General features: G+C 53.6%; 2 protein-coding genes across 3 annotated transcripts in view; both read right to left on the reverse strand.

Moving 5' to 3' along the window:
• Positions 1-2887, reverse strand: part of Kcnip3 (potassium voltage-gated channel interacting protein 3) — a 63605-nt gene extending 60718 nt beyond the window's left edge. Inside the window, exon 1 of one of the 2 annotated variants that reach the window (XM_032904163.1) lies at positions 2744-2887. In XM_032904163.1, coding sequence (XP_032760054.1) covers positions 2744-2846 — 103 coding nt within the window. In that variant the 5' untranslated portion in view covers positions 2847-2887. The remainder of the gene's footprint in view (positions 1-2743) is intronic. The other variant, XM_032904164.1, reaches the window with a different exon arrangement.
• Positions 2888-9927: 7040 nt separating this feature from the next.
• Prom2 (prominin 2) lies at positions 9928-22809 on the reverse strand. The gene is made up of 24 exons (XM_032902340.1): positions 22426-22809; positions 21876-21925; positions 21367-21569; positions 21150-21270; positions 20921-20984; positions 20586-20675; positions 20067-20269; positions 19664-19738; positions 18741-18804; positions 18377-18536; positions 17918-18070; positions 16876-16999; positions 16379-16470; positions 16183-16267; positions 14144-14290; positions 13097-13168; positions 12356-12448; positions 12165-12218; positions 11827-11907; positions 11588-11656; positions 10823-10912; positions 10556-10662; positions 10169-10241; positions 9928-10015 (listed from the first exon to the last, which is right to left on the reverse strand). The coding sequence occupies exons 1-23, from the start codon at positions 22667-22669 to the stop codon at positions 10178-10180; spliced, it is 2505 nt and encodes an 834-aa protein (XP_032758231.1). The 5' UTR covers positions 22670-22809; the 3' UTR covers positions 9928-10015; positions 10169-10177.
• Positions 22810-23370: the final 561 nt, after the last annotated feature.

The raw sequence follows: 23370 nt of genomic DNA on the forward strand, positions 1-23370 counted from the left end.
GGGGGGAGCTGTGAGTCACGCACCCTGTGCACATGTCCTGCCTGGGGCAGGACTGGTCAAGGCCGATGCTTTCCCCTTTCCCTCCTTTGTCTTCTCTATGAAAGCTCTCACAGAGGCCATTTTGGGGAGCCTGCAACTTCCCCTGAGAATCCCAGTGAGGATCAGGGGGCTGAGGGAGCAGAGGGTGCCCTTAAGACCAGCCCGATTTATCCTAACAGCTCTCTACTTTTGGGGAAGATAGGAAGAAGGGAAAGGGACCGGACTGAGTTGAGCTAAGATGAGAGAATGTTTGACTTGCGTATGAAGCCCTGGCTTTAAGCCCCCCAGTGAAGTGGGTATGGTGACACACACCTGTAATCCCACTGCTCAGGAGGCAGAGGCAGGGGATCAGAAGTTCAATGTCATCCTCTGGTACACAGCAAAGGCTGCTTAGGCTAGAAGAAACAGAAAATGAAGAGAAAAAGAAAGAAGAGGGAGAGAACCTCAGGTTCTTTCCTTTCCATGTCTGGATCCACAGCCCAGCAAGGGGAAGTAGGGGTTAATGCAGTCAGGCTCATGGCTGGAAAGAGTCCCCAGTGTCATTAAGTGGCAGGCTAAGAAGGCACAAACAGGTCAGAAAGTCTCCAGTCAAACCTCCTTGGCTGCCTGGTTAAAGGCACGCCCCGTCCCCTGGAGTCTGCTCCTACCACTCTACTGTACAGCTCACCCAGTGCTTGGGGTCTGTGCTGCAGGAGACAAGACAGGGCTCAGATCCAGTCCCAACCCTGCTTGCAGTTTAGGACCCTCCTCTGCCCCTCGCCTGTAGAGTAAGAACAATACCAGTCCCACCTGGTTGACTGCATGAGGATAATGTCTTAGAGGGAATGGTGGCCCTGTCTGTGCTCTCGGTTACCGTTACCGCCTTGGCAAACAGGGCAAATTAAGGTGAGTCTTGCAAGAAGTTGGAGAGGCTCCCAAAGCCAAACTGATCTGGTGTCCACTTTACCACCTCAGAAGCTGCATGTTGCTGGCTCGCTCCTCCCGACACAGGGTTTGGCATTGTGGTCAGTGCCTACTCTGAGCTTTGGTAGCATTAGAAAGAAGATGGTAGGGTCCACTCTGCAGAGCCAAGTGGAAGCCAGTAAAGAAAGGGATGGCTGGGGTATGGAGAGAAGGCAGGGGCAGAATTGGGTCAGCTATTGACTGTGATAAGCGGGGCCATCTCCCAGCCTATGCTAGTTACTGTCCCTCCTGCCACCTCCATAATCTCCTACTGGTAGGGGACAATAGGGACTTCACCCAGAACCACTGCCACTGTGGTGCTGGCTTTCATCCTGGGCCAGGCTACACATGGAAATCCAAGGGCAGCCATAAGCACAATGTGCCCCATGGGTGCCCAGGAGCCAATTGTGGGCGCGGTGGAGGTGACAGTGGCCAAGAGAACGGCCAAGTAGACTATGGGCCACTCACTCTGTCCAACTGGTAGGGGAGTGGTGGTTAAGGACCCAGGAAGAATTCTGGGACCACCAAAGAAGGGTAAAGGGAAGGGGCTATCCTCGGCTGGCGGCGAGCGCCAGCTGTGCACATTTAGGCACGCATGACTTAGAAATCCCTGTACCTGTGGGCACACAGAATCGAGTTGCTTGGCTCTGTGAGGGAGGGGTCATCACAGGGTCTATGTGGACCCAATGTTCATGGATGTACACAGCTGTGCTGCACGCAGTAACTTGTGATCTGAGTGTGGATGTGAGTCTGGGACGGAGGGCTGTTTATGCTTCTGCCCTGCCAGTCCAGAGGTTGCTAGGGACACATGTGACAAGAGAGAAAGTACCTTTCAAGGTACCCTTTGTTCTATCTGGGAATCGTTCACGGTATCCTGGGAAATGGACCAGACAGGGCAGGGATAGTATCCTGGGTTTGGGGTAGTATGGCCTGAAACCCGTCTCCAGCCCTCTCTGGGCTGCTTGTCCTCATGGGGAGGGGGACAGGAAGCCATCTTTTGGGAGGAGAGACTGTAAGATGTCAGTCTAATATCTAATCTTTTTTTTTGTAAAATAAGACCTTGATTTCCTTACTTAGGGCATCCAACTGGACCTGGATCTGGCCCTTTCTCTCCCTAAGCAAGACCATCCCAGGCTTGTGGGCAGCATGCAAGGCTCCAGTCAGACTTTCTGAGGGTCAATGCTCAGCGGGGGCACAGCGTATTTTTCTTGGCTCCAGCCTTCCCCTCACCTGGCTACTGTTTCTTGAACTTTGTGCCAGGTGCCTCTTTGCCTCCCCTCTCTCTCCATCCCCCAACCACAGGGGCAGAGATGTTTGTGGTCTTATTAGAGGCCTCATAGTGCTTTAAGGAGGGAGGGGGTCTTCATCATTCATTGAAAGATGACTTGGAAGCTTCACTCACTGACTAGCCCCCACACATAAGACACCCTTTTCCACGCTCCTGTGTCTCACTAAAGTCTATGAGGCTACAGTCGGGTCAGCTACCCCGGCCCCTGCCCCAAGGACCTAATTGAACAGGACCAGTCGTGGAGCTAATCTCAAGCTTCTCTTCTGTCCACAGACACCCAGAGTCTCTTCCATCCAAAGGCCACAGGATCCCAGCCTCCCTGGCAGGATGCCCTGAACAATCACTTTCCTTTAGAGAGGTCAGCAAGAGTAGGGGTCAACAACCACTGTGAAAATACTCTGGTCATGGCCAATACCAACACCAGAGCCCCGCATTCCCCAAGTCCAGGCAAGTGCTCAGCCCCTCAGAGCCTACCTTGGTCCTCTGCATCTCGGCTGCTGAAAGGGACCGTCACTAATCTTCCCGCTTTGCAGCCTGAACGAGCCAGACTGCCTGGTCCGGCTGGCAGCTGCCTCATGTTTGCTTGGACCCAGACGCAATTGTCACTGGAGGCTTCTCTCCCGCCCCCTGCCCACTCCTTCCACCCTCCCTTTCTCCCCGGTCTTAGCTCCACCTCTCTTCCTCTGCCTCTTCCCTCCCCCTCCTTATCTCCCCCCTCCTTAGCCTCCATCCTCTGACAACCTCCAGTTTCTCTTTCTCCTGGGCTCCTAGTTCTGGCCTCTCAGCCTATCTGTCCCCCTGTCTAGGCTCAGGGTCTATCCCTGGCTCTCACCTCCCGCTAGTACAGGGTCTGTTCCCACCCTTCCTAGTCACAGGAAAAGAAGGGAGGGTACTCCACCTCCAGTCCCTGCGCAGGACAGAGAGGAGCCCTTGGGATTACGTCACTAAGGTAATACCTGGGGTCCTTCTACCTCTTGTTGCCCTCTCCCATCCGTTAGTCACCTCTGTGCCACCCCTCATAGGCCTTGCAGTATAAAAATCTTCCAAGCCGGAGCGAGCACTTAACAGTTTCCCAGTTTCACTGTCCTTTGACTCCAAGGTTTGACCAAATTTAGGCATTCAGAGCAACCACAGGAGCTCCCCTCGATCTCCTGATGTGGGACCTGGGGAAGGAAGAAGGGATCAGGGGTCCTGAGCGTCCCTTGAAAGGCTCCTTCCTGCCTATTGGAGACAAGCTCTTGGGCATTTTCTAATGCCCGAGGGAATCCACCAGGAGCCAGGTGCCGAAACCTGCGCCAAGTTTCCCTTTTTGGCGCCCGGAGGAGCCTGCCTGTGCCAGTAGTTCCCATGGAAACAGAGCCTGAGCTGTCCCCCCTCCTTCCCAGAAAGCTCAGGAGCACTTGCTTGCCCTCCCTACCCTGTCCCGCCCCCTTTTTATCGAGTCAACCAATTAGCTCCAGCTGCTGGACCCTCCCGGGCAACAAAACCCTGGGGCTCCTGATTCCAGGGCAGGAAAGCCGTCCCTAGAGGAGAGGTGACAACTCTGCCATCTGTGCAGCAGGACTTCACTCTGGGCAAGGGACTCAGCAGACCTAGGACTCTCTAGGAAAGAGGACAAGGACCCCAGAGGCTCCCGGGTCAGGGCTAACCTTCCCAGCTGACTTGGCATTAGGCAAGTTCCCAGGAGGCCTTGGAGTAGCATAGTGGGCTTGAGAGAAAAGGGTCATTATCGCAGTCTATGCAAATGATGGCCAAACTCAGAAAAGCTGAGTCTTTGCCTACCCAACAAAGCATGAGGTCCAGGCTGTGTTCACTCAGAGCCAGTACTGGGGGAACTTTCTACTCACCAGTTACATGTCTAAGATTCAGGACGTGCTTATTACATAGGCCTGTCCTTACTCGTGGCATTTTCTGAGAGGCACAGTCTTCTGAGCATTCCACGCCAAGCCAGCGCCTCTTTCTGGAGAGCCACAAGTCTCTGCTTGGCACCGTTGCTGAAATTCCATTCCTCTGATATGAGTTCCTTGGAAGTAACAGGCAATAGCAGAGACAGCATAGAACGGAATTCTCTCCTCCTGGGCCTACCAGGGAGCCAGCAACACCCCCCCAAGCCCCTCTCCAGCAGGTCCCCCTCATAAACACATGTATGGGCATCTGTGCCCTGCCAGCAGCCTCAAAGTCACCTGACCCCCTTTCCTCAGGTTCTCTCAGAGACTCTCCCAGGGCCCCAGGCATTTCCAGGGTCTCTGGGAGATGCAGGAACAAAAAGGGTTGAAGCAGGGACTCCTCAAGTGGACCTCAGCCTTGCTATGCCACATGGGCACAGGCTGACTTCCCCTAAACTCTTGGAATCTGAGAAGATTGGGGGCTTGTTGAACCCCAAAAGGTCTAGAATGCTGAAGGAGGCCCAGTATGGTTTGACAACTGTTAGGCTGATGGGTCTTGGCTGTGGCTTCCTCGGGTGGGCCGGGGGTGGGATGGGGTGGGGTGCAGATTGCAAGAGGAAGAGGGAGGGACAACTCCAAGTTTCAGGAGGCTGTTCTCTTCTTTGTATTATAACACGCAAAGACTCAGCTGTGGACCAGCACAACCAACTGGAGTCCTCTCCTCTAATCTAAGAAAGAAACTCACAAACACATAACCAAAGACCTTGGAGTCATCTAACCCTCCCTGGTCCCTGCTCAAGACCTCTCCATACCAGACTCAAGTTTAGTTTCTCCCCTAGTCTCTCAGACTTAGCTCAGATGAGCTTCAAGTTTCATGTTTTACCTCTTGCCCGTTCTGTGTCTGGGCCTTGAAGAGTGGGTAGGGACATTTCTCAGGGCTCATGCCTCACAGTCCTTACTTGTGAGAGGACCACCACTGTGTGTAGTCAGGTCTCATCTCATGAGAGCTCCAAAAATGTCTGTTGCCCTAAAAAGCCTTCTTCTGGGAGCTGCAAATCTCAGAAGTGGACACAACCCGGAATGGCAAACACCTGGAGTGGCTTCCTCGGGCCCTTGAAATCTCTTTTGCCACCAGCCACATGGAAACCAGGACACTTCTTGGGAGGGGGACAGAGCAGTTCTTGGTCACTTCAGGCCACACAGCACAGTCGGGGCTCTCTTTTGGCTCACTCATATTTGGCACACCTGCCCCAAAGTGGGGGCCACTAGGCTCAAACTGAGCTTCTGAAGGCAGGAAGCCCGCTCCTAGGGAGGGCGGGTGGTCAGGCTTAGCTAAGCTCCTCTCTGGATTTGGTGGAGTGACTGGCTCTCCCTTTTCTGTGGTGGGCAGCTCCAAGGGTCTTCAGAGCCCATGTCCTAGTTTGCTTTCTCTTGGTGTTATAATCCACAAGCAACTTGTGTGAGGAAAGGGTTTTTTGTGCATACACTTAGGCATGGAAGGAAGGAAGGGCAGGAACTGAAGCAGAGACCGAGGAAAAACACTGCTCACTGACTAGCAAAGCCTGCTTTCCTGATGCAACCAACACCCACCTGCCCAGGGTTGGCACTGCCCCCAGTGTCCCCCCCATCAATCATTAACCAATAAAATGCCCTACACCCTTGCCTACAGGCCGGTCTGATGGACGTTTTTGAGCAGTTGGTAGGTCCATCTTTCCAGGTGGCTGTTTTGTGCTTGGGGGACCATGGCTATCAAGGAGCTTCCAACACCCAGGGGTAGATGCACCTGCTCTTGTCCGAAGCCTGTGCCTTCGCCAGGCCTGGAGCAGGGCCAACCAATGTGGTCATATCCCAACTCTCACAGGAGCCTTCATTGGAACCAGCCACCCTCCCGGGGCACTGCCATTTATAACAGTGACCCCTAAAGAGGGAGAAGGAAGCATCTGGGCCCTGCATTTTTCAGACTGGAGGAGTCCATGGACCCCACTTGCTCTTTTTTATTTATTTAAAGAAGGCAGGAAGTGGACATGGGTCACGGTGGACATGCAGTGTTCAAAGCACGATTTGTGGGAGTTGGTTCTCCAACCACTTGGTCCTAGAACTCAAGCTCATGTCCCCAGGTTTGGCAGTAAGTCCCCGTATCCACTGAGACATCTTGCTGACTCTCCTGCTCTTAATTTTTTTTTTGATGCCTCTTGCTTCTGGCTTTAATAAAGGGAAGGCCCCTCACTACTTCACCCTGAGGCCTAGCGTCCCTCCCTCAAGTCTCCATTAGCCCTGGCTCCTTGGTACCCTCAATGCAGATGAGGGCGTGGCTGCCTCATCCCCGAATCCCACATCACCTGTGGGCAGCAGTCAGGATAGGTCTCACTCCAACTCTCCTCACCCAGTTCTACAACTTTAGTGCTGCTATATGGTTGAAGCACGTGAAGCACTCCACATGGCACAGCTGAGATACTCAGGGAAGGACAGTTATAAGGAGAAAAGGTTTTGTTTTATCAGGCTGGCTGACAGTGTCCCAGCTCAGCACATGTGCTGAAGAGGTAAGGAGATGGTTTTGGCTCTTGGACAATAGAGGGAGGGACACTGTCCATTGTCCACACTGACTTCAGGCTGGACCCTGGGAATTCCTCTGGGTATGTCTTGCTCACACCTGATCCCTGTGCCTTCCTTTTCTAAACCAAGTAGCTAAATGGCTGCCTCTTTCTTGGCTTCTTGGCTAATCCGTAGTGCCCAGCACACTTCCTGGTTTGCAGTCTTAGCTCAGTGAATAAATGTTTTCTCACTCTGCTGCACCCCCCGGCCATGCGTCCCTTGCTTTGTACCCCGAGCTGCCCAGACCCGTTCACCTAGAACCTCAGATGCTCTGACCCACACGGCACTCCTGTGGCAGAATCTGCCACAGGGCCTTGTGCTGAGTGACCAGGTGGAGCATCTGGCAGAACTCCTAGGGCCCCCAATCTGCCATCCCTCCTGCTACAGAGACATCAAAGGACATCTGACTTCCCTGGAGATAGGGCCTCCCTCCCCTGTGCTCACAGGAGACGGAGACCTGTAGAGAATCCAGGAGAACATGTCCAGGGTCAGGACCAGGGGACCTGAAACTAACTTAGATGACCTTGAAGCAACCAGGTAACTTCCTGGAGCTTCATCAGGCTCAACCAGATGATAACTTGGACCTCCTCTGAGAGTGTGGTGGTGGCAGACAACCACCAGTGTGAGGGGCTTCAGCTTCTCTGTGAAGCAGCTCGAGACAAGTACCACTCAGAGAAACTCAAGAAGAGGCCATGTTTACCTCTATAGCTGTATCTGTTTTTCTGTCAACTGCCAGCATCATTCCATCCCTGGGTGCCTCTGAACAACCCCTTCTCCAAACCAGTGTCCCATGGCTGTGACAAGGTTTCTGGGTGCTAAACTTGAGGAATAGACACCGAGAATGTGTGATGTATGTGCCTTTTGAGCATTTGAAATTATATTTACATATATGTATATGTATACATACGTATACATATACATACGTATACATATACGTATACGTATACATATACTTAAGCTACAGAGAGCAAATCGGTGGGAGATGTAGCTCATTTGATAGAATGCTTGCTTAATATGAATGAAGTACTGGGTTGGAATCCCAGCACCTCAAAAAAACAAATAATCAAAAACAGTCATGGTGGGAATGGTGGGTTACCTCCATCCTAGACTGTCTTCTTATCCCAGAAAATGCTGAATAGAGCTTTAAATAACCCCTGGTTCAAAGCCAAGTCCAACAAAGCGAGGTGCGGTTTTTCCATGCTTCGGGGTGGGCTTCACCCTAGGAATATGAAGTGTTGGCACAGACCTACTTTCCAGGGAACTTTGAGCTGTTTGGTCCCTGCTAAAGGATTAAGGTGACCCTGTTTACTAGGTTCTCCACCACCGTTAGATGCACACAACATCCCAGGGAAGATGATGTTGTCCAAGGCCTCCAACTACTCTGACAGATTTTCAGATGCAGAAGTGCCAACATTCAAGCGCCCCCCACATAGGAGAGGCAAGACGAAGCTAACAAAATCAAGGGATACAGCAGCCACCAGGAGTAGATCACTAGGGACACCCATCGACAAGAGAGAACCCAGCTTAAGGTAGCTTTGCTTAAATGCGCTCAGGTATATAGCAGACCAGAGGAGCGACTCTGACAGAGAACCGGAAATGGTTTTTAATTGCTTTTATTTCATTTGTTTAAATCCAATCAGTTAAAATTACAGGATGTCACTTCCTCACCCCCAGGTTAACAAACAAATAACAACTGAAAACAAACAACAAAACAAAACCTTCCAACCTCTGGAAGGGGGGGGGAGCATATCCCAGCATTCCTATTTGACAATAGGCTGGCTGGAGTCTCTGTATGTTTGTACATTGGGTACCATCATCCTTAGTCCTAGCACAAAACTGGTACTGGCGCATTCATAATGTAATTCCGAATCAACATGCCCCAGAGAGAGAGAGAGGATTACCACCAGAAAGGGCGCTCACCCCCTTCAGGCCAGACCCTGGCTCTGCCCTCAGCCTGGCTCCCAACTTCGGGACTGTAGAAGCTCAGCACCAGGTCTGTCCTGGGTTTCCACCCACCATCATGTCTGACTTTCACAACCCTACACGCAGGCTCCGAGGAGCCTCTCCGTTTTATAATAAAATAAATTGAGGCTTGGGGGACCTAGGAACATGTTTGAGGAGCCCCAGCTAGCAGCATCAGAACCAGGCTGTGAATCACACGGCTGAGGCAGGCTCTGCTCCTCCCACTGAATTGCTATAGCAGTCCCAGGATGTCTGCAGTTAGAGAGGCCTTGGAATTCTTCCCACAAATGCTCGTTACAGAATAACTGTATACTGAACCTTTGCCCTAGAGACCCAGCCTTGGGGACCCAGAAGCAAAGCAGAGGGAAGTGAGAACCTGCTACCGGAGCAGGGATTGGTCCATACTGTCTCTCTTTTCTGTGTCCTTTCTGGACTCAGTGCTCAGCAATAGGGACATTACAGAGATAAGTGATGGGCAGGACGGCAGGGGGAGGGCAGAAACCCTGTTCTTACCACCAGATACATCCTGGGGAAGACAGTGGGACCACCCAAACTACTGTCTGTGAAGCAAAGGGAGATCCCCAGCATGGCCCACATCCCTGGCTCTCTCTTAGGAGCCAGTGCTCAGAGAGAAGCCGGGGCCAACACTGGCACTTTTAACCCAGGATGCAGACAGGACAGCTCAGCCCTCAGACAGGCTGTCTCGCCCCACTGGGAACAGGAGGAGATCCAGAAGAGAGCTGCAGAAGGCTCAGCGGTCATGACCTCAACCATAATATTTGTTCCATACTAGAGGCCTGCGAGCCAGCAAGGTAGCAGTAAGGACAAGGTAAAGGGGACAAGTGGGGAGGCAGGACCTCCATGGAGAGAGCAAGCAATGGGCTGGGGAGGGAACAAGAAGGATGTTGGGGCAGGTTGAGGGGACTGAACTTAGACAAGGGGAAAGGAGCTTAGGTAGGAGACGGAGAAAGAAACAGGGCGCATGGAGGAGGCTGGGTCCCATCTAAAGGCGGAGAAAGAACTGCCATGGGTGGTGAAGAGGCCTCTCTTGTGTGAGATACCACAGAGAGGAGGGCAAGGCTAGACACCCACAAGAACCTGTTAGCTCTGTAGTTCAGTAAAGACTGAGAGTGCTTTGAGTCACGAGGAGAAAGAGTACAAATGTGGAACTGGGTATGCTAGAGGAGTGGAGGGGACAACCCAGCACTAGAGGCCAGCCTGGGCTCTGGAGCAGAGGTTACAGATGTCGTCTGGTCCAGGCTGAGACAAGGAAGAAGGACAGGAAACCCCCAGGTGTCACCTTGCCCTGTTATAAATTAAAAAGGAAACAGGTGGGGGGATGGGTCCTATCCACACCCAGACTGAGACCCCAAGCCTTCCTGCCCTCCTGTATGTTGAAGACCCCAAATCTCAGCTCCTTGGTGCAGGCATTGAGGGATTATGGAGGGGTGGAACTCACCGGTGGGTTCTATAGCTTCAGGGAGGTGACCCTGGGGATATGGAAGAGCTGTGTCTCTTCAGAGCTGGTGGAGCTGTGGCATCACAAAACTAAAGTGAGTCCCTAGCACAGACCCTCGACCCCGACACAGAGACAACCGGAGCTCCGATAGCCCTGCCTCAGGAATTCTCCAGAGGGTGGGAAGTCCCAAGCTATTCCCCAAGTGTCTGTGTCACAGCAAGAAAGACATGTGTCAGGTTTATGTGGGAACTTTCAGTCCCCAACACTCCTTAGAGCTGGGCTCGAAGCTCTCTCTGCCTGGGAGGTTTCAGACAGGGTGTAGCCCAATGGCTGTAAAGAATTCCTGGATACCTGATGCCCACTGTGATTCAGGCGGCCCTCTCTCACCTGAGCCGTTTCCGGATGGGACGGAAGTACTTGGAGGTCTTGACCGCGAAGATGATGCTGGGGATGAGGAAGAAGGTGCACCAGCCCAGGCAGAACCAGAAGGCATTCTGGACAGGAGCCATGAGGTTAGCTCACTGAGCCAGGGTTGGTACCTTCCCACAAGCCCTGTGCCCAGAAGCCCTGCACTGACTCCACATGCCTGGGCTCATGCCCTCCTCTTGCCCCCTCCCATTTCCTCCAAATCTATGGTGAGCTGGGGACACTCACCCAGGGGTTGGCCATCATGTCACACAGGATCATGTGACCATCGTCCAGGGCTTTAGAGAAGGGCTGGCAGGTGGCGATGTGCTGAGTCACCTGTCATGCCAACATGAGGCAGGTAGACGTGAAGAGACCTGGACCTTCAGATGTGTACCCCATACACACCTGAGGCGAAGGAACACCTACACTTACACATAGAGTGGTGGGTGCACACACAGACATAATGGCCATGGGGCCACGGGAAGGTTGGGACACTGAACTTCCTGTTCAGCTCTCTCTCCCTTTACATCTACTCGCCAGCCTATATGTAAGTCTCACTAGGCTCCCCCACCATGGCTTTAAGCCATCCTCACTAGTAGGCACACACATGCTTGACTTCACAAGCATGTGCACATACATACACGGATACTCAAGGTAAGCCAACCCCCTGTGAAGACTTTCCCAGAAGCTGTGGCCCACAGGGTGTGCAGGAGGTGGTGGGCTTTGATGGATGGCCTTAATGAAGCAGGGTAAGGGACCTGTCCATGGAGAGGCATGGGAACAAGGTGTAGATGGACTATTCTAGAAAGCTATGTCTGACCCAGTCCAGACTTGGGTCTCACAAAATGGCTGGGGGTAGCAGTGGAGTAGACAGCATTTACTTGTGAGCAGGGATGCAGATGGCAGGTTTGGGAGTTTGGGTCCAATCGCAAAGGCCTAAGGTACCCTAGAAGGGCTCCACTGGGCTGGGTGTGCTTTAAGGCCCAGGTGGAGTTCTGTACCTTCACTTACCTCTTCCCTCACCCAGGTCACATACTGAAAGAAGTAGCCCATTTCCTTGGTTTGGAAACACTCAGTGGCCTGCAGGAAATCAGAAGCCCTGGGTTGGCAAAGGTCCTGCCTCTCCACACCCGTCCATAAATGGGATCATCAGAACAAGCCTGGCTCTCATGGGAGCCAAGGTGAGCTGAAGAAGCCAGGGGTAGACACTTCATGTTTGGCTTAGAGGCCACACCCTGCCTTCAACTCACATTCCCCAGGATGTGGTTGAGCTGAGCAGGCAGCTCTCCTTTTAGACGGTCGACTCTGTCAAGAACGTTTGAGGTATCCACCTGCGGGAGATGAGAGCCCACATCAGCCATCCATCTCTCCACTCACCACCCATCCTACATTATACCACACACCACCTTAAGGGAGGAGGGGCAGGCTCTAAGACCCAGAGGCCAAAGGAATGGATCCTTAATGATCTGACGGGGGGGGGGAGTTCACCTTCTAATGGGACAGGGCAGAGAAGAGATCTTGATAGCATCTTGTTTTCCTCTATGGCCCACCTGTTCTGACCCCCCCCACCCCTACTCCCATTAGCCACCTGCAGATTTGGGGCTAAGGACTCCAAGGCCCTGATGCTGGGGTTGAGCTTGGCCTGTGGAGGAAGAATCAGGGCTGTTAGAGGCAAGGATTCAGAGGCAAGAAATGGAGAATGTGGCTATCTCCTCCCACACACACTGCCCTCTCTCCATCCCTTCTCTTCCTTGGGCCTCAGAATCCCTCTGAACTTACCACAAGGTTCTCCTGGGGGACAACCTTCTCCTGGTAGAGGCTTCGAAGTTCTCTGGCCTCCTCCTGTAGCTGCTGCCTCCGTAAAGATTCATTCTAAGGGCAGACAAAAGTATCAGAATGGGTCCCAGCCCAATAGGAAGAGCAGCCCTTCCAGAGGATTCATTAAAGGTGGAAAGTGCTGGGCTCTGACACAGGGAATCCCTAAGCTCAAGTTTCCCCTGTGGTAGGTCTGCCGCAGGCGGGAATGCCACTAAATGTAGGCTGTAGGCCCCACTGCTAAAACTGGGCAATGCTCTCTGCCTTTCCCAGGGTCAAGATATCTTAAAGGGAACTCCAGGAACATGGAGGCTCTGTAAATACAGAGTGGCTCCATTACTGAGCGCACGTGTCCATTTGGGGTCCTCACGACACCTGTACCAGTGGACTCTGAGGCTGGCCCAGCTGTGTAAGGTTAGGCCAGATACTTCACCTGAGCTGAGACTGGGGCAGTCTACAGATGGAGAGACAGAGATTTGAAATGGCCTGCCCAAGGCCACACAAAGTTGGCAGCAGGGCCTGGATGGGAACTGAAGGTGCAGAACCATAAGCCATACGGCAGGGTAAAAAGCCTCAGCCCCATGGGCAGGGCCCTCAGGTCCCAGCCTCTGTCCCTCTCCTTCCCAACCCTAGCATTTCTAGCCCCTCCTGCCCAGTCTTCCTCTTGATGGCTGTCTGGCTAAAGGGTCTCTGCTCCCTTCTTACTTGGGCCTGGGCCAGTCCTTCCAGCTCCTTCGCCAGCTGCCCCATGTCAGTCTTCACCACAGGCTTCTGGATCTGAGGAAAGACAGGAGACACCAAGGAAGCTGAGACAGATGTCCCCACTCACCCTCAGCCTCTGAGCTTCTAGAGTTGTCCAATGTGCCCTGTACCAACCGCGCCCGTTCACTTCCACCACCCACTTCACTCCATTATCTCAGGGAAGGGCTCCTTCAGTGAACTCAGACTTGCACATTCCCCTCTTCCTGCCTCCCAAGCACTGGGATTCGGGCATGTGTCACCACATCAGGCTTTATGCATTCCTGGGGACGAAGCCAGGGCTCTACACATGATAAACCAGAACTTTACCAACTGAGCCGTGTCCCCAGCCCCAGAAAGCCCATCATGAGGAATCATCTTGAGTTTGAACTGAAGCTGTGAAGCATTTCAGAGTTTTCAATGGAACAAAAACAAAACGAAACAAACAAGCAAACAGAAAACAAGGTGGCCTCTGGGATGACTGGAAGAAAGTCACTGTCCAACTGGAGAGATGACTCGGTGGTTAAAAGCACTGGCTGTGGTTGGGGATTTAGCTCAGTGGTAGAGCGCTTGCCTAGCAAGCAAAAGGCCCTGGGTTCGGTCCTCAGCTCCAGAAAAAAAAAAAAAAAGCACTGGCTGCTCTTCCAGAAGTCCCCAGTTGAATTTGCAGCACCCACATGGTGGCTCACATCTATCTGAAACCCTAGTTCAATGGTATCAGCTTTCCTCTTGTTTCCACAGATACTGCATACATGTGATGTACAGATACATGCAGGCGAAACACCCATCTATGTGGGGATCGCACCACCGTTCTAGAGCAGCGTGTTCAGGACCACGAACAGCGACACATGCCCTTGCGGCAGGGACCTGGGGAAGTGCCTGTGGGTCCTTAACCAGGCAAGGGGTGGGGAGCCCCAAGAGTGGAGAAAGCTGGAGAGATACACAACACACCCAGAATGACCCGTTCATGGGGTGCCACATGCTGCTGGGGCACCAGATGTCCCCCTCACTGACCTGTACAAGGAAGTCTCTGTAGTGGATTTTCTCCAGTCCGCTACTCTGCAAAGCCTTCAGGTCCTGGCGGGCAGCAGGACTCAACAGGTCTAGATCCTTCGGATCTACTTTGAAGCTTTGAAGCTCCTGCTGAAGCTTATGGGTATACTGGGGGAGAGGACAGGATGAGGTGCATCGTTGAGCTTGGTTGCTTGGCTTAAGGGGCATTTCCTGGTCTCCAGGGCTCTGGGTACAATTTCACTAGCTCCCAAAAGACCTCTACTCAGAATCCCAGCCTGATTCCGGGGACCATGTGGTAACTGGGCTGTGGCACAGACTTTCTCTGGACAGCTGATACAGAACAGCTTTCTGGAACTTCTTTATCACACCCTCTGTAGAAAGGTCTTCACAGCACCTAATACTCTAAAATCACTTATTTTTGGACTTGTTAATCCAAGCTCATCAGCTCAGTAGTATCGGAGACTTTGACTAGTCTACTCTGAGACACTCTCATCTGCAGGAGAGTCTGTCATCTGAGGTGAGATACAAGTTTGTAGATTTGTGAGTGAGTGAGCGAGCGAGTGAGTGAGTGAGTGAATAAACCCATCACATTTCCAAGAAAGACATCTTGTGGTCATGACATCTATCCAGTTTCAATATCAGACAAGGCAGCCCATCTCTGGTCACCACCTCTCCCTATCTTACTAGGTAAACTTTCTCCAGGGAGAGGCTCCCCAACTGTAGTTGATGGGGATGGGGCATGAAGCAGCAGACATTTTTGGTGCCCTGGATGCCACATTTTGTTTTTCTGTTTTGTGCATAACTGGCCTTTTGGTGTCTTTTCTGAGAAGTTTTTTTCAAGGTCACATTTGATAAAATACCATGAAACCTCAAAGGACTTCCTGGTCCCCTCAGAACCAGAAGCCTCATTGGTCTATACTTTTCTGAAAGTTAGAATCTTCTCTAGAGCCGAGATCACTCAAGGCTGAGGTAACTTCCGGTCAGCAGGGTTGGAGGTCCATTGTACTCAGGACCCTGACGCAAAACCTCTACCCAGCCAAGAGGCAACTGCCTCTGGTTAAAGACAGTGGAGGGAGAAGGTGCTGACATCCCTAGCCATGGCTTACGGAATGGAGTTGTATTTGATTGTGTTACCCCAAAACGAGGGATAGAGATGAATCCAAGAGGTTTATTGGGGTGCAGGGAATCATAATAAGTGAGCTTTGTATGGGCAGCAAGAGTGCTAGCCAAAGTGTGTGTGTGTGTGTGTGTGTGTGTGTGTGTGTGTGTGTGTGTGTGTTAGGGGGGTGTTTCCTCACTTTACCTAGGGATGGAGAGAGGAAAGAAGGCACGTTTCATATATCTTTTTTTTTTCTTTTTCTTTTTTTGGAGCTGGGACCGAACCCAGGGCCTTGCGCTTCCTAGGTAAGCGCTCTACCACTGAGCTAAATCCCCAACCCCTCATATATCTTTAGAACCACATTCTAAGGCCCTTTTGTCAGTACTGACAAATGCCTCTCTTCTCCACCCTCCCATTCTACCTCTCCATATTTCTGCACCCAGGACCTGCACCATCTCCAGCAAAGGAGCCCGGTGAGTGCTGGGAGGACAGCGAGCTTGAATCTCCAAGGTCAGATTGGGGGGATAGAGTCTGCCACTGCCACCTACTGGCTCTGAGCGTTCAGCAAGGGTCCCAGAGAGCTTTCCACTGGTGCCACTCAACTGGCTCAGGCAAACTACCATGCTACTCCCAGTTAGAACATGGTATCTACCCCCGTCAGGAACCCCACCCCCGCCCCCCCTACAGTCCTCTCCTCCCATAACCTGTGCTGTATTCAGCTTTCTCTGGAGCACATGCTTAGAGAGGCCCATGGTGACCACCACTCACACACCTACTCATAGCCCTGGAATCTTCCCGAGTTCAAGCCTCAGCCAGGTTCTGAGTTGGTTGCTCAGATCTCTGGCTTGGGTACCTTAATAAGAGATTTTTTTTTAGTTCAGAGACAGTGTCCCAGAAGAACAGAAGAAGGGATGTGCAGTTTTCTGAAACATTTCCTTGCCTGTTTGATATCCAGGTGCTTATCCAGGTCATAGGAGTCATTGAGCTGTAGAACCTTCCAGAGTGCTGCCCCTGCCTTACACTGTCTGGGGAAGAAGGATACACATCAACAAAGAGCCACGGGGATGGCAGGTGGGGTTGGCATCACCTCTCTTCTCTTTCCAGACCCTATTCCCAGTCCCAGGACACCCACTCACCGATAGGCCTGGAGGACGCTGATGTTCTTCCTCAGGCCAAGAAGGTAGGACAGGTTCATGGATGGGGGCAGGTTCCCCGGGGTGTCCACAAACTGCAGGTGGGCAGGAGGAAGTGGACCACAGAGAGGTGAGGGGCACGGCTGCCCTAATGCTTGGTGCCACTGTTACTCCAACCAAACCTGCTCTCTAATTCACACGACTCCAGGCCCTGACTCCCTATGGGGCCTTTGCCCTGAATCTCTGGCAGTGGTACAAGCAGGACCTTCATTCAGTACAGTGTCCTTCCTAGACTCAGAGTCGGGGCAGTGGGGTACAGGTGTCCCCCACCTGGAGTCCTTGCTGGGGAGCCCCTTAGGGGCTCAGGACTCCCCCCATCTTATCCTCCTCCTTTCTGTCCCCATCTTCCACTTGCATCCTGGCTCCCGCTTCCTCCTGACTCAGTCTCTTGGCCCAAGCTCACTTCCACCCCCTCTGAGCTGGAACAGGTGCAGGCCCACCTCGTACAGCTCTCCACTCTCCCAGCTCCGGCACACCAGCGTCTGCACGTTGCCACCCACCAGGAAAGTGGCGAAGACAAGGAGGATGAGGGGGGCTGCAAAGAGGCAGCTGAAGGCCACACCTCTGGAGGTGAGAGACATGATTAAAGGGATGCGGAAGCTGACTGCCCGGACCCATCCTTGTCCCCACCCACATCCTGGGGCCAGCATAAACCACGGGTCGGCAACAAGGCACGTCTCCTGGGCAAAGGAGAACCCAGTACTCCTGGCAACTCCTTGGCATCCTCACCCACCCATCCCCACACTGCTGTTGGGTTCTGCTGCCTTGGTAGCCTAGAGGAAGGACACCTGCTTGTTCAAAGAGCCATATCTGAACTTAGGGTTCATGGAAGTGGCCTGCTCCAGTGCCCAACCTTTCTACATAGTCACTATTAACTACCTCGATGACGCTCTGAAGATGCTGAGCATTAAGGTCCCTTTGGCTGGTGCCACTGACCAACAGGGCTTTTGTGCATTGGCACCATCCCATGCACATGAGGCTTAGGGAGCAAAATGTGGGGTGAATTTCAACTCTTCACTGATCCCTTTGCTAGGTACATTGTATGGACAGCCTGGCCAATTGTATGTGGCAGCCCTGGTCATCTAGTTTAAGGATGACAAGCAGATTCTGCCTTTGCTTCCTTCGATGGCTTTGGGACTGCCCACAGGCTGGGTTAAGAAGGATTTTGAAGCCGTGTCTGGGCTTGATAGGAGCACCATAGTTAGGAGCACCATAGTTAGGAGCACCATAGTTAGGAGCACCATAGTTAGGAGCACCATAGTTAGGAGCACCATAGTTACTATTGATGTTGTTCTTCCTTCTTCAACCCAAGCCTCTTGGAGGACACTGAGACACAGGGAGGTCATTGCTTTACCCAGAGTCCCTCAAGGTGAGGGGACCATGTCAGCACCGAGGCTCATTCCCCTGACTTGCCAGACCCCACTCCTGTTTCTGTACCAGGAGGAATCTGGCAAGCCTTTCCCCCTCCCACCCCTTCCTTACGCCATGAGGAAGCGGGCTCCAGCCTCGCCCTTGGTTTCAGAGTGGCTGGGGTCCTCCCTGGCAAACAACCCCCAGATGCCTAGGCTGAGGCCCAGCAGGTTACAGATCACCACAAGCAGGATGGCAGAGCACAGCACGCATCCCAAAATCCACCTGCCACAGAGAGAGGATGGGGCTCACTGAGAAGGAAGCCATCTGGTACTGGAGGGCTGGCCTCTAGGCACCAGACTGGATCTTTAGAAATAGGGATGAGAACGTTTGCTGAGGTCTCATAGCTTTCACAGGGTGCCCAGGCTCAGACTTGGGCATACGAAGCCTGGTGAGACGTGGAAGCCAGAGGGGTTAGGGTTCTCGGCTTAGAAGGAGGCAGTAGTATTGTCAGGCTGGAAGCGACCATGGATGGATGTAAGGAGGGAGGGAAGGAGGGAGGGAGGGAGGGGGGCTCAAAGCACTGCCCACCTGTATGTCTCATATCGCTGCACATCCTGTAAGTAGGGGCGGCTGCGCTGCTCCAGCCCCTCCAGCGCCTGGCTCCAGCGGGAAGTTGCCTCTGAACCTGGGAACGCTTGGGCCAGCATCTTCACACCTTCAGGCTGCTCAGCCAGTGCCTTTTTCAGATCTGCCCAAGGCCATAGGGTTTCAGAGGACAAAGAGGGCACCCAGGAGTCAGGGCCAAATCTCTGGGACTCGCAGAGAACCCACCAGACAGGGAAGACAGCCATCCCAACCACTGCCCAGCTCCTCTCTCAGCAAGCCTCCCTGGAAGGTGTGTGTTGGGGGTGGCATTCCAGGCAGCCAGCCAGGCCCCTAAGCAGGCCCTCACCTTTGACCACACTGACCGTCTGCATATGAACCAGGATAGGGAGGTTATTGAAGGTGGCGTTCTTCTGCAGAGACAAGCAAACAACTGTTGTCTGGAATTCCACCTTGAGGTCTCAAAGTCACAGGCCCAGAAAGAGGGGGCTGCTATTCAGTGCTCTCAGCAAAGGAAGTGGTCTTGTCCTTGCAAACAGGGCTTCTCCTGCCTGACTCAATTCTTCCACACATGACACGTTATAAACTCCTCCATCTGCTTGTACTCGAAGCCTCTTCCTAGACAGCCCTGGCTCTCATCCTCTCACTGTGCACCCATCTCATCCTAACAGCCGGCTTTACTTCCTCAGTCCAGCTCCAACCTTCCGGTTGTGTTAGTCTGGCTTCCTTCTTCCCAGCCTCTCAGCACAGCTGACTCACTGATGCTCCAACTCCAGGCCCTGGGTCACAGGCTCTGACTCACAGGGCACCACCCCTGCCTTGGCTGTCTCCACCCAGAGAGCAGGCCTGCCTTCTGGGGTACAGCCAAAGCACCTGTTCCCTTGTAACCCAAAGACCCTGTCCCTTATGGGAGCCCAACTCTTTCTAGGCTGTAGATCAGCCTCTCCCACCTGACCATGTGCAGAGGAGACTGACACAATGAGCCTCTAGCCCGGGCTGCCACACGGCGAGGGTGGACTCAATTTAATTCCTTTCTGGGTCTTTCCAGACAGGGTTTCTCTGTATGACCCTGGCTATCCTGGAACTTACTTTGTAGACCAGGCTGACCTCAAACTCATAGATCTGCCTATGTCTGCCTCCCAAGTGCTGGGATTAAAGCTACCGCTGCCTAGCTTAACTGGGTTCTTCTTCCAGCGAGTGAAACTGAGGCCTTTTCCTTGTTAGTTCCCAGGTAGGTGGAGCAAGAGCCCAGGTAACCAAAATAGGGCTTACCTCCTGGACCATGCTGGAGAAGTTGGCCTCTGGGACACCCTGCAGCCGATGCAGGACGTCATCCACAGGGGGCATCTGAAATAAGGAGTGTCTGTGACACGAGGAGGGAGATGCCTCTGATCCCTTAGTACCCTCAAGTGTAAAATGGGCACCACAGAGTCCCTAGCACTCGGGGAGGCAAAGCCTGAGAAGTGGATACACATGAAGCTCGGCGCTCAGTGTGAGGCACATGGACAGCTTTGGCTTACTCTAAGAGTAAAGGGTCATTAACCCTGGGTGCTCTGAAAAGGAAGGCATAGCCCAAGGAAGGAAAGTTGCCTGGTCACTAGGATGCCAGAGGGTTCCAAAGGTACAGGCTAGACCAGTCTTTCCAAGTCCCAGTGGCTTTGTTCAGGGCCTGCACCTGGCTAAAGTCAGCACCCAGTTGCAGAGCACTGGCCTGGCTCAGGGCCTCCTTGCAGTTCTCGTGGCACCAGCTCTCCTGAAGCAGGGCGAGCAGGCGCTCCCGGTGTGCCTGCACAGGTGGTCCCAGGTGCTGCTGCCCCTCCTGCAGCTCCACTGAAGTGGCGTTCACGCTTTGAAGTTGGTCTATGGAGACCTGCAGGGCTAAGAGAGTTACACATGGCCTGAGGATCTCCTCACTTCCTGGTGTCCTCATCAGCCTAGGAAAAAGCAGCACCATTCTCCCTCCTCCTGGCTAAAGGGGCATAAACTGTTTACAGCCATAATGGAAACAGCCACTGGGCATAGGAGGCCAGGAGGTAGGCAGGGACGCCACATACGGGATTCCGGAATAATGGGAGGAAAAAGACTTGGGTGGAGCTGGGGTAGTACATGAAACACAGGGGTGGGGGATGGGAGAATTGGCTCCTAGAGGACACCTGCTGGACCCACACACATACGGGGCACTGGTCCAACTCACCCTGGCCCAGGCCGTGCACTGAGGCTAGCACTGGGTACACCGTGCTCTTGAGTTGGTTATGAATTATATTCCCAAGGTTCTCACCGAAACCTGGACAACACAGGGCATTTGGCAGGGTTGGTCCCCTCAGGAGCTGAGGACACACCCACTGCCTCTCATGAGCTGTGATCTCTGCAAGGTGGGTTGACCTCATCCTCCAGTAATATGGCCACTGCACAAGGAGATACCTCTTTGTGAGGTGGTGCCCTGGTGGAGTCCAGACTAAGGGACCTGAGAGGTTTCCCTAAGGGAGGCCAGGGCAGAGGGGCGTGGAGTTGGCCAAATGTAACTCTCACCATCCAGATCCTTTGAGACTTGCTTCTGAGGCAAGGAGAACTGATCAGCCACGGCCTGCAGCTCCTAAGCCAACACAGGGAGTAAGCCGCCTTCCCTGTCCTTCAACAGCCGCCCCATCTTACAGTTTCAGGGACTTTCCATCAGGGGGCAGTCAAGTGCACATGGGAAGGGACACCCTCTCTGCTTGGCAGATTCTCAGGCTTGAGACTGGGACGGGATAGTACTCACTTTAGGAACGTCAGAGACCAAGCCTCTTAGGCTGAGCAGGGTCTCGGGGACCGCTTCCACACTGGGGCCCGTCTGACTGTGTGTGAACTGGTTAGTAGCAAAAGCACAGACCATACCGATCCTGCAGGGAGGGACGCAAGGAGAAAAGGGCTTGCAGTGTGCCCGCGAGCATAGCGCCGTCATCCAGTCCTCCCTCCTGACCCGGGCAGCCTCTTACAGAAGCATGAGGGTGGTCAGCAGCAGGAAGGTCATGAGGGTGCCACGTTCACAGGCCATGGCCTTGTGCTCCGTCTTCACCCTGCCCCCGCAGCGCCGGCGGCATCGGCAACAACAGAAGCAGAGCCCAGTGATGGGTACCAATAGGAGGTAGAGGCCAGCAATCACAGCGCACACCACGTAGCCCGCCTCATACCGGACCACCTGGGCAAGGCAGCAAGGCGTGAGGGGCTGTCCTGCCTTCCCCCTATTCCAGTGGAGAAAATGACTGTGTGCCTCTATGTGTTCCCTGGGGAACCCACCCGGGACACAGGAGGCAGGTGGCATCCTTGCTAATTACCATTGTACAGATACAGTTCAGGCCTAGAGACTGAGGATCACTGAGAACCCCGCCTTGAGGCGAAAGGATGCCTAAGACCCCACTCTGGCAAATGCTCAGCAAGGTGGGCTTGCGTGGCCCCTTCTGCTGGCCCTTGACAGTTTTTCCGCGGCACCTGTAACTCTCCTCACCTCATCTGTCTTCACAGAAGATGGATCATTTAGCAGGGTCTTTATCAACTCTGGGGAAAGGAAGCAAGTTGAGGGTTTGAGGACAGCCACTGGCTTGCCCTTGTGTCTAGCCTCTCTCCACTGCCAAGCTAAGGGAGGTTCTTAGAGAGGGCAGTGTCATGTGGCTGTGACACCTTGCCAGGCCTCATCGTACTTCAGAAGAGGCAGCTGGTAGAAGGCCTCAAGCAGACCTTTCCAGACCCTCTGGTAGGCCCAGCACTGGCTTGGTAAGTCCTTCCCCTCCTCCTGCCTCTTCTGGCCTTCCTGAACCCTGACACCATGGCACTGGGCCAATGAGCCTGTACATGCACCTCGGGAGGAAAAGGGTCTGGCCCAAGGTCAAACAAGAGGGCTGGGTTGCTGCTTTGTGGAATCTAAGAACGCGTGGAAGAAAAAGGCTGTGTAGTACCACACACCTCACCCTGCAAGTGCCTGTAGGCAAGATGTGCACAGAGGCTAGTTGGGGACCCAGTACCTGCAGAGGTCCGCTGGGCGGGGAGGGGACTCTCACCTGCCGGGAAGGGGTTAAGCTGAACCACGGAGAGGAATCGTCTCACGGTGCCATAGAGGGAGTCCAGGGGCCCCGGCGTGCGGACACGAGGGGCTGTCGGTTCTGTCCCGGGCACCGGAGCGAATGCCAGGTGCTCCACGCGCCCGAGGGACCCGCAGTCGGCTGCCACAGCTCGGGGCAGGCTCAGGGCCAGTTCCAGGCTTAGGCCCAGCAGAGGCACCATGAGATCGAGCGTGCGCGTCATGAGTTCGGACCGGTGGGAAGCACAGGCTCAGACGGCAGACAGTGCGGACAGTTCGGACCAGCACGGGGCAGGCCGTGCATCCTTCTGTAGCCTTCTTCCCTCAGTCCCCGTGGCTCTGCAAACCGGCCCGACAGGTTTGGGCTCCGGAGCTACTAGGTCGCCCGCCCGCCCGGAGCGTAGGAAGGGCAGGGGCGGAGGCCGGATAGGGGGCAGGGCCCAGCCACCTTCTCAGTGCAGTCGGTGCCTCTCTCCCCTCCCAACGGGCTGGGCAAGGGCAGCCCAAAGCCCGTCCAGGGGTACCTCAGAGTCTCTGGATTATCTAGAATGGTCCAGTTTCAAATAGAATTTTCCACACACAATCCCAGCAGCCCAACACGACCACCTAGTGAAACCCTGGTCCAATGAAGCAGTCCTAAGACCAGACCGGCAACCAGGAACCAGCCTGGCTCTCTCCCTGCTTCTTCTGGGCACTGTTTTGTCCCCAGGAGTGACCTCTGCTAGGCCAATCTGGAGCAGACATTGTCCTTAGGGAGCGCAAAGGGTTGCCCTCTGCTCTAACAATGCCCATCTGGTCACCAACGGCAAGAACTAGATACAAGTTATGCCCGGAGATGCGTCTCTACTCAGGACGCAGGCGGTGGAGAACTCCTGATGGATGGAGGATATTCCTAGAGGCATTACTCATAGCACCAGAAACAAAC

This window comes from Rattus rattus, chromosome 5, assembly GCF_011064425.1.
Source record: "Rattus rattus isolate New Zealand chromosome 5, Rrattus_CSIRO_v1, whole genome shotgun sequence".
NCBI lineage: Eukaryota > Metazoa > Chordata > Mammalia > Rodentia > Muridae > Rattus > Rattus rattus.

Excerpts from the sequence above, each read along its gene's own strand:
- Prom2 (XM_032902340.1), bottom strand. The coding sequence starts at position 22,669 with ATGACGCGCACGCTCGATCTCATGGTGCCTCTGCTGGGCCTAAGCCTG. Across the intron at positions 12,449-13,096 it reads AAGGACTGGCCCAGGCCCAA|AATGAATCTTTACGGAGGCA; the intron begins GTAAGAAGGGAG and ends GTCTGCCCTTAG. Across the intron at positions 11,657-11,826 it reads TCAACCACATCCTGGGGAAT|GCCACTGAGTGTTTCCAAAC; the intron begins GTGAGTTGAAGG and ends GATTTCCTGCAG.